Source organism: Mus pahari, chromosome 9 (assembly GCF_900095145.1).
Source record: "Mus pahari chromosome 9, PAHARI_EIJ_v1.1, whole genome shotgun sequence".
NCBI classification, from domain to species: Eukaryota; Metazoa; Chordata; class Mammalia; order Rodentia; family Muridae; genus Mus; species Mus pahari.
The window spans coordinates 21,786,466-21,800,903 of record NC_034598.1 but is presented as its reverse complement, the minus strand read 5'-3'; the positions used below and the strand labels follow the sequence as shown (position 1 = coordinate 21,800,903).

At 39.0% G+C, this 14,438-nt stretch overlaps 1 protein-coding gene across 3 annotated transcripts in view; it reads left to right on the top strand.

Moving 5' to 3' along the window:
- Tbc1d32 (TBC1 domain family member 32) overlaps positions 1–14,438 on the top strand; it is a 201,917-nt gene that overhangs the window by 19,070 nt on the left and 168,409 nt on the right. For all 3 annotated transcript variants that reach the window (XM_029542476.1, XM_029542475.1, XM_029542474.1), the window contains exons 4-8: positions 8,911–8,979; positions 11,604–11,729; positions 13,279–13,357; positions 13,484–13,587; positions 13,676–13,737. In XM_029542476.1, coding sequence (XP_029398336.1) covers positions 8,911–8,979; positions 11,604–11,729; positions 13,279–13,357; positions 13,484–13,587; positions 13,676–13,737 — 440 coding nt within the window. The remainder of the gene's footprint in view (positions 1–8,910; positions 8,980–11,603; positions 11,730–13,278; positions 13,358–13,483; positions 13,588–13,675; positions 13,738–14,438) is intronic.

Genomic DNA, 14,438 nt, shown 5'->3' with positions numbered 1-14,438 from the left:
GGGACATCTGGGTTCTTTCCAGCTTCTGGCTATTATAAATAAGGCTGCTATGAACATAGTGGAGCATGTGTCCTTATTACCAGTTGGAAGATCTTCTGGTTATGGAGGCACTTAGAGTTATGAGTTTTCCTCTTAGTATTGCTTTCATTGTATCCCATAAGTTTTGGTATGTTGTACCTTCATTTTCATTAAACACTAAGAAGTCTTTAATTTCTTTCTTTATTTCTTTCTTGACCAAGCTATCATTGAGTAAAGCGTTATTCAGCTTCTATGTGTATGTGGGCTTTCTGTTGATTTTGTTGCTATTGAAGACCAGCCTTAATCAGTAGTAATCTGATAGGAGGCCTGGGATTATTTCAATCTTCTCATATTTGTTGAGGTCTTTTTTGTGACCGACTATATCATCAGTTTTAGAGAAGGTACCATGAGGTGCTGAGAAGAAGTATATTCTTTTGATTTAGGATAAATTGTTTTATAGATAGATGTTAAATCCATTTGGTCCATAACTTCTGTTAGTTTCACTGTGTCTCTGTTTAGTTTCTGTTTCTCTGATCTGTCCATTGATGAGAGTCAGGTGTGGAAGTACCCCACAGTTATTGTGTGAGATACAATGTGTGCTTTTAGCTAGTAAAGTTTCTTTTATTAATGGTCCTTGCATTTGGAGCATAGACGTTCAGAATTGAGAGTTCAATTTTTCCATTGAAGAGTATGAAGTGTCTGTCCTTATCTTTTTTGATGACTTTTCGTTGAAAGTCGATTTTATTCGATATTAGAATGGCCACTCCAGCTTGTTTCTTTGGACCATTTGCTTGGAAAATTACTTTCCAGCCCTTTATTCTAAGATAGTGTATGTCTTTGACACTGAGATGGGTTTCCTGCATGCAGCATAATGCTGGGTCTTGTTTACATGTCCAGTCTGTAAGTCTATGTCTTTTTATTGGGGAATCAAGTCCATTGATGTTAATAGATATTATGGAATAGTGATATTATTGAATTGCTCCCTGTTATTTTTGATGTTATTTTCATATTTGTGTGGTTATCTTATTTTGGGTTTGTTGAAAGAAGATTACTTTCTTGCATTTTTAGGGTGTAGTTTCCCTCCTTGTGTTGACGTTTTCCATCTATTGTCATTTGTAGGGCTGGATTTGTGGATAGATATTGTGTAAATTTGGTTTTGTCATGGTATATCTTAGTTTCTCCACTTATGGTAATTGAGACTTTTGCTGGGTATAATAACTTGGACTGGCATTTGTGTTCTCTTTGGGTCTGTATGAAATATGCCCAGGATCTTCTAGCTTTCTTAGTCTCCAATGAGAAGTCTGGTATAATTCTGATAGGTCTGCCTTTATATGGTACTTGACCTTTTTACCCTACTGCTTTTAATATTCTTTCTTTATATAGTGCATTTGCTGTTTTGATTATTATGTGATGGGAGGAATTTCTTTTCTTTTCCAATCTATTTGGAGTTCTGTAGGCTTCTTGTGTGTTCTTAGGCATCTCTTTCTTTAGTTTAGGGGAGTTTTCTTCTATAATTTTGTTGAAGATATTTACTGGCCCTTTAAGTTGTGAATCTTCACTCTCTTCTATACCTATTATCCTTAGGTTTGGTCTTCTCATTGTGTCCTGGATTTCCTGGATATTTTGGGTTAGGAGTGTTTTGGATTTTGCATTTTCTTTGACTCTCAATGTGTTCTATGGTATCTTTTTCACCTCAGATTCTATCTCTTACATTCTGTTCGTGATGCTTGCATCTATGACTCCTGATTTCTTTTCTAGGTTTTCTATTTCCACTGGTGTTTCCTTTTGTAATTTCTTTATTATTTCTCTTTCCACTATTAGATGCTGGGTGATTTTGTTCAATTCCTTCACCTGTTTGTTTGTATTCTCCTGTATTTCTTTAAGGGATTTATGTGTTTCCACTTTAAGGGTTTCTACTGGTTTACTTGTGTTTTCCTGTATTTCTTTAAGGGAGTTATTTATGTCTTTTTAAAAGTCCTCTGTTATCTTCATGAAACGAGAGTTTAGATCTGGATCTTACTTCATAGGTGTGCTGTGGTATCGGTATCCAGGACTTGCTGTTTTGGGAGAACTTGGTTCTGATGTTGCCAAGTCCAATTGGTTTCTGTTGCTGATGTTCATATGATTGCCTCTCACCATCTGCTTATCTCTGATGTTATTTGACCTCTCTTTCTCTGACTGGAGCCTGTCCTTCCTGTGATCCTATGATCCTGGATGTGTCAGAATACCCGGGGAGTCAAGCTGTGAACCTGGATGTGTCAGAATACTTGTGGAGTTGAGCTGCAACTGGGCTGTGGGCTGTGTGGGATCGGGTTCAGCTCTGAGACTCTGTTCCTGGCACAGGTTGGAACTGGAAGGCGCACAGGTCTACAATGTAGCACTTTTAATTGGAAGCACAATTTCTCTTTGATCAGTTTACCTAAAACATTTAGGAAATTTTAGAATAAGTTTAATACTTCAAAACACTAGAACATTATTTTTGTTTTGAAATTACCTTAGTCTGTATTTAATGTTTATTTATATGTAGGTGCATAATTTAAAAATTTTAGGTGTACTATAATTTTAAAAAGGCTATTCCAGGTGAGCATTAATAATTCTGAATTTATCTTGAGCAAAGTCAGTATGCAGTAATTTACAGCTGCACTACTGATGAACTTTGATCTTGGTTCTCAATCTCTTATTTCTCAAGCCTCAGATTTCTTTTTGAATTTTTATTTAAAAACATATATTTATTTTGTGTGGTTGTGTGTTTTACCAGTGTCCTAGTGATGATTTCTCTTGCTATGATAAAACTCCATGACCAAAAGCAACTTGGGCAGCTGATTGTTTATTTCAGCTTACAGCTCTCAAGTTATATGTAATCAGTGAGGAAAGACAGGAACCTGGAGGTAGGCCCTGAAACCAAAGCCATGGAATCATACAGTTTGCTGGGTTGCTCAACCTGTTTCATACTTAACCCAGGATACCTGCCCAGAGGTGCCAATGCCGATAACGGGCTGGGCATTTTTAATCAACCACCAATCAAGAAAATGTCCTACAGATTTGCCTACAGGCACTTGCAAGGAGATGGTGGTGCCCAAGGTGGACTGGGTCCTCTCATATCAATGCTCAACCAAGAAAAGATTTCACAAACATGCCCACAGAACAGTCTGATGGAGGCAGCTCTTCAAGTGAGGTTCTCTCTTCTCGTTGCTTTAATGTGACAGTAAAAACTAACTAGGACAAAGATGAAACCTTATTTCAGGTAGCAGTGTAAGAGCATGTAAGAACAATAGGTGACACTTACTATAAAGTACTGTAAATACATGAATTCAAAAACAGTTTGACCATCTTTTGTTCTTGCTTTTCTCCTTTATGTTAGGCTTAGAAATGATCTCTTTAGTTTCTGCTTTAACACATGCAATTATGGCTTAATTCTTTCTGGAAGCTTCTAATATTGTCATGGTCACATCTGTTACCTACAGCAGATCCATGTGGTGCTTCCCAGATTAAGCCACAGATACTGTTTAACACCATCAGGGACTTTCCATCCAGGCAGTATTTAGAACCACTGAAAATCCTGCAAATATATACCGAAGTCAACACTTTACATGCTCTAGTTAAATATGTTCTAGTTTGTTGCTGTGACTATTTATATTTATCCAATAATAAGCAATAGCACAAAAACAGTTCTTAATAACTGCAAGCCAGCTTTAAGTCAGACTAGACTAGTGGTATGTCTGAGCCTTTCTTGGTATTTTATATGAAAGGTTACAGGAGGTTTTGGGGGAATAGTTTGGAATGGTCGATGAGGACCAGATCGTAAAGTGAAGGCAAAGGTTATGCTTTAATCATTATTTATAGATCCTAGCTATAAAGCTGGAATGCTGAGTAAATATTCGAGGCAAATTACATCCTGTGGCTAAGTTGTGTTACACTTGTGCAGCAAAGGGAAATCATTTCAAGGTTTTATAGAGAAGTGCTTTCAGGAGGACTTCTACTATGTTGTAAGTGTAAGAGCATGGTGAGGCATAGTTGTCAGCAGACAAGCTGGAAGGCTGTCTCTGTCATGAAAAGAAACAATGAGAATTTGAACTGTGGAGGCTTGGTAGTAGTAAATAGAGAAGGATCCATAAATGTTCTTGGTGGAGTCTAATAGTTGTGGTTTATTAGCTCCGATGGCAGTACCTTGAATTTGGTGCTGTGATTGTTGTAGAGACTCAGATGTGGAGATTCAGTTCTGGAGACTCACATGTGGAGACATGGTCAAGTTAGTTTTTTTCCATATCAGATGCTACTAGAAGGACAAGTAGCAAAAAATGCCACATTCTCCTGATAGAAAGCTATTAGAGCTATCATAGTATGAATCATCTGTGAAATTTAACTGTAGACAAGTAGGTGACAGTTGAGGTGGCTCATGCTTTTAGTATGAGTAGAGGCAGAATTGTTAGAAGAGATTTAGGAGCTTTGATATCTTATTTTTTATTGCCACCTTTTAATTAATGAATTTATTAAGTTAATTAACTGACTTAGTTTCTAGTAAGGATTTTGCAGTGTAGCTGACCTTGAACTCCCAAACTTGTTGTATAGGTCCAGCATTGTTGAGTTTATATATGTATGTCACCTTGCCCATTAGGTTCTTTGGGTTGGGTAAATCTCAAAGCAGGAAGGAAAGTTAATCAGCTACAATGACTGATCACAGGATGCTAAAGACAGTGAGGGTGAACACTAGTGGTGGCACAAGCCTGTGTTCCCTGTACTTTGTAAGTGGATTCAGAAGGATAAGGGGTTCAAAAGGCCAGCTTTGGCTAGACAGGGGGTTCATCAAATGCTGCCTGACTATGGAAGGTCCTCTGAAGAAGCAGAAATGAAAGATTTTTAAATGTGGTATTTTGTTTGCATATTGTAATAAGACACCATGATGAAGGCAATTTATAAAAGAAATTGTTTAATTTGGGGATCATGGTTCCATCGGGTTAGAACCCATGGCCATCATGTCAGGGATAATGCTCACTGGTAGGCAGTCATGTCTCTGGAGGAGAAGCTGAGAGATCATGTTTTGATCCATAAGCAGAAAGCAGAGAGAGCTAACTGGGTGTGCCTAGGCTTATCAAACTTCAAAGACCACCCCACCATGTGACATACCTCCTCCAACAAGGCCACACCCACTAACCCTTCTCAAATAGTTCCACCAAATGGGGATCAAGTATTCATATATGAGCCTATAGAGGCCATTTTCCCATTAAAACCAGCATGTTGATGAGAGAGTAGTAGTGACAAAGGAGGAGAAAGTTGAGGAACTACAGTGTTGGTGAGCCATGATAGTTTTGTAAACTATAAGGTTAGAGATTTAAGTGTCTGAGAGGGATAGTGGACATAAAGAAACTAGAACATGAAGTTTTGTTACAGCGGCCACTTAACAGAGATGAATTCTGTTAAGAACTAAGGATTATTTTTTTAATTGACTGCTACTTAGCATAATACTGCTTTTCTCATCAAGTGTAACAGAATGTTCAAGTAATTGCTCATTCACCATTTGTCACAGCTGTTATAGAAGTCACTAGATATGCACTCATTGATAAGCGGACATTAGCNCAGAAACTTAGAATACCCAAGATACATTNTGCAAAACACAAGAAAACCAAGAAGGATGACCACTGGGTGGATACTTCCTTCCTCCTTAGAATAAGGAATAAAATACCCATGAAAGGATATAAGTACAGAGACAAAATTTAGAGCTAAGATGAAAGGATGGACTATCCAGAGACTGCCCCATCTGGGGATCCATCCCATCATCAGCCACCAAACCCAGATACTATTGCACATGCCAGCAAGATTCTGCTGAAGGGACCCNGATATAGCGGCCTCTTGTGAGGCTATGCCAGTGCCTGGCAAACACAGAAGTGGATGCTCATAGTCAGCTATTGGATGGAACACAGGGCCCCCAATGGAGGAGCTAGAGAAAGTACCCAAGGAGCTGAAGGGGGCTGCAACCCTGTAGGTGNAANAACAATATGAACTAACCAGTATCCCCTGAGCTCGTGTCTTTAGCTGCATATGTAGCAGAAGATGGCCTAATTGGCCATCATTGGGAAGAGAGGCCCCTTGGTCTTGCAAACTTTATATGACCCAGCCAGGGCCAAGAAGTGGGAGTTGGTGGGTAGGGGAGCAGGGGTGGGGAGGAGGTATAGGGAACTTTCGGGATAGCATTTGAAATGTAAATAAAGAAAATAATAATAATAATAAAAAAGAACTTGTAACTGTATTGCAGATGAGAATGGATTAATGTGGGTATCAGTGAATTATGTTTTCAGCTTTCTTTTTAAATAGGCTGTTGTAGGTGAAAAGCAGTTACTTCATATTCTCTTATATAGATAGCAGAGAAATGCAAGATTTACCTGAAAAATTTTCAAATTTTAATAGTTATAAAGGAAAACACTAGATTAGCTCATGGATACTGTGATGTTGTGAGGCGATGCCTAGACAGAGGAAGAGAGATGGGAGTTGAGGACAAAGTGGCTAGAAGAAGGAGCTAGGGCTGAGAACTCGAAATGCAACTTCTGTCCTGCATCTGTGACATGGTTTGTCCTTGTTTGCTTTCTTGCCAAAAAACAACTTGGGGAGAAAAAGGTCTATTTGGTTTACACGTTGCAATCATAGTCCATCATTCTGGGAGGTCAGGGTAGAAACTCAAGCCAGTGCAGAAGCAGGAACCATGGAGAAAAGCTGCTTCCTGCCTTGTTCTTCATGCTTGCTTAGCTGACCCCGCCCACATCAAGTATTGATCAAGAACATGCACCATAGAGGTACCCATTGGCCAATTTGATGGAGGCAGTTCTGTAATTGAGGTCTCCTCCTCCCAGGGTAGGAACCTAGCATTCCTCTCCTTGTGTCATGTTGACAAAAACTAACAAGCACTCTTTTTTGTTTTTTAAATCTTTCTAGTGAGATTGTGGGTAAGATATTTAGATACTGATAACAATCTATAAAAGTCATATGGTAGAAATGATAGAATAAATCAATTACAAGAGAGATGGAAGAGCCTGGTAGTAGAAACGTATTATCTGTTAATTGAATGAGTATGTATAATAAGTAATATAGGTGCATGTTTTAGTGCATATACTGTCATTCATATACATATATGTGTACATGTATATGTGGTGTACATTCAAATGTGCATGTATATAGGTGTTTGTATGTTTATATATAGGTTATCTGTATGATTTCTATTCTACAAGTTACCAGTGTTTATGTATCTTTCCACTAAACAAGATAGCTGCTTTCCTCTATATGTGTGCCTATTCTGTCATTATCTTTTATAATCTTAATTGCTTAATTGTAGTAAAATTGAAATTTTAAGCTTAGGCCCTGTTTTCATGTTTTTTAACAAATAGCAGCACCTAAGTGGTAACTCTGTATCTCCAACTCCAGGGAATCTCATCTTCTTCTGACCTATTCAGGCAGTGTGTTGCCTTGATGTAGGCAAAACACTTGTACATATGAAACAAAACAAACAATTCTAAAATAAAAATTAAATAACATGCATAGCCTTTTCTACAGCTAAATTATATAGTTTAAAATGAGCAAGATGGTACATTTTAAAGTCTTTTCTAATACTTTTTAAAGATTTATTTTATGTATATATATATATATATATCATATATATATGTGTGTGTGTGTGTGTGTGTGTCTGTATGAGTATATACTGTGGTGGGTATGAATGTTTGTGTATGTGTGTATATGTATGTGTGTGTGTGTCTGTATGAGTGTATACTGTGGTGGGTATGAATGTGTGTGTGTGTGTGTGTTTGTGTGTATGTGTGTCTGTCTGTCTGTCTGTCTGAGTGCTCTCAGAGACTGAATTTAGAACTGGAGTTGTTTACAGTTGTGATCTGCATGAATCAACTCAGATCCTTTAGAAAAGAAACAGGTAACTCTGACGTGTATTTGTGGCCCCAGATTTGAAAGAAAACTTATGTTGTCTGATATAAAATCTTAAATTCATGTGGGCTTTCTTTTCATGGGGCAGCTAGGCCTGTTCTCTCTCATTGTTCCCATGGAGACAGACAATAGGACCACACCTAGCTTTGGGGTAATTTTTCTCCTGAACAAACGATTGGGCACTTAACCCTGTAGTTGGGTCCTTAGCCCTGTAGTTGGGCACTCCTTTAGGTATGGGTTTGCTAATGTGAAAAAGAACAAGGCCCAGACCTGAGTCTAGTAAGGGAAATGCTCTGGCCCACTAGGAACTTCAAGTGAGCACGTTATACTATAAACAGAGTAGTGATGCGGTGTGGAGGGCGGTGCAGGGTACAGTAGGACTATCCTGTCACCAGGGGATGTTTCTTCCTGAAGGGTTGGTTCTGAGGTAAAGTCTCAGTGGAAAGTGGGCAAGTGTGCAGATCTTTGGAGGATCCTGTGGGTGAATGACAGCCTTTCTCTAGATGGAGACTATTATTTTTGGACAATTTCACCAAGTTCAGACGTGAAGGGAAGTTCAGGGTTACACAGAAGGGTCTCAGTAGTGTGCTGAGATGTTCCTGCCTTTCTGTGTTTGTTGTTTGCTAAATTTGTTTCATACATATCACATTTCTGGGTATGCAGTGTGTGTGTGTGTGTGTGTGTGTGTGTGTGTGTGTGTGTGTGTGTAATGTCTTTTGGGTCTTACAATGTTGTGTACATAATAGTTGTTCAGCAAACACGTACAGGAAGGTGTAGTATTCTGTTACAGAATTTTAGTTCTGACTAAAAAAAAACTGGGGTAAACAAAAGTTAGGAGTTTTTCTAAGACACAAAAGATCATGTTTCTCTTGTTCAGAGTGACTATGTACCTGCGGTTGCATTAGCCATCATTTATGGTGGTCCTGCAGGAAGTCTACTAAATAACTGTATGATCTACTTATTTTATTACAGAGTTACAAATTTTGTCAAGGGAAACTACGGTTGATTTTAGATCAGTTGGATCCTGGGCAACCTAAAGAGGTAAGATTAAAAGACGACTGTCAAATAGGCTGAAACTATAGACTAGACTGCAATCAGTAGTAGCTGGGCTGGGGTTTTTGTTTATGTGCTTGATTGGGTTTTAACGATTTATTTATTTGTTTGTTTTTGTTGTTTCTTTTTGGGGGGTTAGATGCTAGGCATTTATTATAAGCAATTCTGGGTTGGTAACCACGATTACTTTTTCTGTCTGAAGTGGACACTTGTATCTCGCTTGTGTGCTTGCTCACCCACTCACTTCTTTCTTCCTTTACTTCCTGTGTGTCCACATGTGCATATGTGTTCATGGGTATGTGTGTATGTGTGTGTTTTGTGTGTGTGTGTGTGTGTGTGTGTGTGTGTATGAAATCCAGGGGTCAGCATCAGTTGCCATCCTCTATTGCTTATCACCTTATTCATCCATTGGTTTATTTATTCAGTCCTCCATTGGTTTATTCATTCATTCATTGGTTGGTTTATCTATCTCTGTCCCCGTCTCTGTCTCTGTCTGTCTCTTTCTCTGTATTTATTTAGAGACAGGGTCTTTTCCAGAGCCTGGAGGTGTTATAATTATTTAATCCTGGGCTCAGGGCTTTTACCCCACCTAGGACCATTTAGTTCCTCTAACACACACACACACACACACACACACACACACACACACACACACACACAACCTTAATACTTATAGTAAACCTTAATCAGCATGAAAGCTGAGCAGATCTCTACAGTCTAAGCTATTAGAATCTACTTTTCTATCAATAACCCTGAGTCATCACTTACTGTGTTTCATCTGGGCTGCTTGTGACTCTAATTGGCCAACCCTCAGGGCCATGTTTCTTGAACTCACTCACCTAACTCATGGCAGTTTCTCCACCATTCACCTTCTTCCCCCTTGTAGTTTTTCTCCAACTGTAAAGCTCCTCATAGCTCTCCTCCAACCCCCAAACCCAAGAAACCTAAACCCCACCTATGTCTCTTCTGCTCAGCCATTGGCTGTTGTTACCTTTATTTACCAATCAGAAATAACTTAAGGGCAAGGTCTATGTGATGAGTGTCTCCTGTCCCTGGGACAACCAGGTCTTGGGGGCCTGCACTTGTCAGTACAATAGATAGCAGAGGACCAAACCTCAGCAGCCTGGTGCTCACTGGCTGACTGCACTGGCTGTCCTATGATCACTGTGATCCCTCCACCTCTGCCATGCCATCCCCCATTGCTAGTACTGCAGATGTACAGCACCCTGACTAGATATTTATCTGCGTCCAGGGGATGTGAACCTAGGTCCTCACACACCCAGGAGGAATTTCTTTAGAGATTTATTTGGTTCAAGGAATACACATATTCTCTCTGTTTCCTCCTAGCTTCAGTTTGAAAGGGATAACACTATGTGCAGTTCTGTACGTAGCTATCACCATTAAGTATTTTATTGTTAAGAAAACTCAGTGCTTGTTTTTTTAGAAAATCTGAGCATCTACTTAATGATTATTTTTAATAGATAATGTGGTATATTATCATGTAATGTCTTGAAATATGTATATCCTGGGTAGTGAGTTTTATATATTAAAATTTTGTATTCAGTTTAAATTGATTACTTGTAAATGTAATCTTGTTCAGAACCTTCTGTCTGCTTTCAAGTAGTACATTTTTAATAGGATTTTGTTCTAGTAGTGAGAAGCTACGTAATATCGGAAGCTCCTGAATTTTCAGGCCCCCTTTCAAATCCGTCCAATCCCTGTGTCCCAGGCGTGATTAGACGTCTTTCCTCTGTGGGACTTGATAGATATTCTCAAGCAGGCTGCATTCCTCCTCAGCAGAGACAGCCGGGTCTGTAATGGGAGTCTGCTCCTGTCTCTGATGTCTCTCTTCTTGTCGCTCACTGGGCTTCAGTTGTTTCAAATGACCACACTTTGAGCAGAACCCTTGCAGTATTGCCTTTTAGCAATCATGGGAGTGCAGAGAAAGCTGTGCTCCACTGAAGTGGAGACGTCTCCACTCATGTCCCTTGGGTCACAGTGTCTTGGGTGGATTCTGATTGGATTCTAAGTTGTCTGATTAGGAAATAGCCTTTCTAGGGGAATACAGAAATTCAATTTTGCATTTCACTGCTGAATTAGTTTTTCTACTTCAGTGGCTAGAAGGTCAGAAAATATGGTCCAGCAGAAAAATGAAAATGTTTGCTCAGATTGTTCCGTGGGAGCTGTTCAGGGAGGCTGCCATGGGACTGCCTTTCCAGGGGCGGTGTGTACACTGAGCTAGAATTAAAGCTGCAATCTGTAGCCGCTCCAGTGGGAGCTTATGAGAGCGGGGAACATCTGGGATGAGGCCACTGGAAAATGCAGCTCAGTGATTCCAATGCAGCCACCATCCATTTCTCTAGCTGTAACACAGTCTCTGGTAGGCTTACTGTTTCAGGCTTCCCTATAGCCGATTTTTTGTTTTCTCTATTTAGTATTTAGTTTATGAAAAAGTACTCCTAGGAGCCAATTTATAAATGGGTATCCGATTCTTAAAAGGGCCTCATTAAAAAAGATTTTCTCTGGTGGCTCTACCTTTTAGTAGTTTGTTAATGTCTTGGAGAAATGACATTCTTCTAGCATTAATATTGTTGTTATTTTAAAATCTGTAGGTGAGATATGAAGCTTTACAAATATTGTGCTCGGCTCCCCCATCCGATGTCCTGAGCTGTGAAAACTGGACCACTCTCTGTGAAAAGCTGACCACATCTCTGTCTGATCCAGATCCTATGTTCACTGTAAGGAGATGGCCGCCGTACTTCTGCCTGCAAGGGGGATTTGATCATCTTCATGAGTAGCTCAGCTATGGGAGTTTTAAACCACAATAGACAGCAGGCAGATAGTTATGGGAAAACAGGGTATCCAGATAACATTTGTCTATTTTAAATCACATTCTTCCATCAGTGGGGGTATTACTATACTGGGGAACAGAAAAGGTTTGGGTATCAGTTTTGTTATTTATATTAAAGAAAAGGATGCTTGCCTAGTTCTTGGACACAGTTCAAAGTTAGGAGCAGCAGAGGATACTGTACACTTTTATATAAATTTTGATATGAGGTCTTTGGCGGGGGTGAGAGGTAATTTTAGGGTCACCTTTAGCATTTCAAAGCTAAGAAGAAATACCATTGTCAGTTTCCTGGTATTTTCTTTTTTCCCCATATATGATAGAAGAGAACCATGCCTGATTATATTTTCTTTATTTTAGAAAGTGTATCTCTGTAAACACATTAAAAGCTTCTAGTTGGTCATTGCAAATTGCTTTATTCAGCTATTGTATATTATTACATTAACAGATTACAAACAATTGTTATACAGAAAATTAGAGATAGGATCGAATCATTTTGGAGTAGAACACGAATATGCATCCTTTTATTTTAAATTTGTAGTACATCTACATTGCTAGCAACATCATTGCTGTTCTGTGAAACTGTTATGAGTGGTTGGAAAATTACAGATGCTTGTGTGTTGCTGCAACTCTAAGCATGGGCTTCAAACACTGGGTAGCCTGTGTTCAGTGGGAATGTCTTAGCACTATTGGAGGATATCATTAGACAACTGGGGTCCAATTTCCTACGAAAATATTAGCCTGGGAGTTAGAAACTAGATCATTTAATCTTATTTCTGTAGATTAAAACAATAGGAGGCAAGATTATTTTTATTTAATGGGAACTTGTATTTCACTAGTAGAATTACGCTTCTCATGATATTTAAGTGATTGTAAAAAAAGTGAATGGACAGGTACCATTTTAATGCCTACTAGTGTCAGGCATGTTTGAAACTGCATTTAATTCTTGCTCAGTTTTTTGTGATAAAATTTCAAAATATTACATAGTATTTTTTGTCTAGTGAATAGGCATAATTACTTGAAAGTCTCCTAAATATTACTACAGTTAAATATAAAGGAACAGTCCTGGACTTGGACATGTGAGGTTTCAAAATGTAGTGTTGCCTACTGTGCCACTGTTGGATAACACCATTAATGACTCCAGCACCTCTGTGCAAGCCTGCAGCTTCATTTCCCAGCACCCAGTGACCTTTCCACCACCATTCACTCCTACTTCCTGCTGTGACCATGTTTCACAGCAGTGCATTTTGTTATTGGTTTTACCCTTAGTTGTGGTTAATTTTACTTTTGGCTAAATCACAACATGCCCTTTAAAATAGACGCGTCCTTTACCTGGTTTCTGAGTAGTGTGCTTTGTGTTTATTTGCTGTTCTCATGTGAAAAGTGTTTGGTCTGTGCTGCTGTAAGACCTTAAATGAGGATGTACTGTTTTGTTTCCCTAGGACCGAATTTTAAAGTTCTACGCACAGACTTTTACACTCTCCCCGTTACACATGACCAAGGAGATTTATACAAGCTTAGGTATGTTCATTAAATCACTTCAATTGTTGTTCTCCTATATGCACTTAAAAATATATAAGAAATTACTTTTTCCAGAAGCATTGCGTAATATATATAATGACTGTATATTTTCACTTTCCTTTTCAGCTAAATATCTGGAGTTATATTTTCTTTCTAGAGAAAATCACCTTCCTACTCTTTCAGCTGGAGTGGACATAACCAGTTCCAATGTGACCCGCTTACTGAAAAAGGTATCCACTTACTATGATGTACTTTATGTAAAGTAGGGCTCTATTTCAGAATTATATTATTTTGAGAGCTTTTGTATAATGCTTATAGGTTCGCCTTCTGAATGAGTACCAGAAAGAGGCTCCATCTTTTTGGATTCGTCACCCAGAGAAGTAAGTTCCCCTGTTCAAGCGATGTAAGGTACGGGCTATGTCCCTCAATTATTTCAAGGACAGAAGGAACAGTAGTCTTGAGCGATGGATATGGTTCTATATGCCACTTAGTTTTGTCAGCTTGACACCAAATAGGACCACCTAGGAAATAAGACCCTCATCTGAGGAATTGCCCTCATCACTTGCCTATGTGTGTGTTTTCGTAACTGTAAATTGATATAGGGGGTTTCCCAGGGCAATACCTTCTATAGGCACATGGCCCTGGGCTGTATAAGAAAAGTAGCCAGCTTGAGGAGGCAAGACAGCAAACAATGCCTTTGGTTTTTGCCCCAAATTCCTGTCTTGAGCTCCTGAAATGACTTTCCCCCTTTTTAAAAAATTATTTTATTACATATTTTCTTCATTTACATTTCAAATGCTATCCCAAATGTCCCCTATACCCTCCCCCTGCCCTGTTCCCCTACCCACTCATTCCCACTTCTTTTGTAAAAAATAATTTTATTAGATATATTCTTCATTTACATTTCAAATGCAACCCGAATGACCCCTATACCTTTCCCCAACCCTGCTCCCCTGCCCACTCACTCCCACTTCTTGGCCCTGGCGTTCCCCTGTATGGGGCATATAAAGTTTGCAAGACCAAGGGGCCTCTCTTCCCAATAATGGCTGATTAGGCCATCATCTGCTATATATGCAGCTAG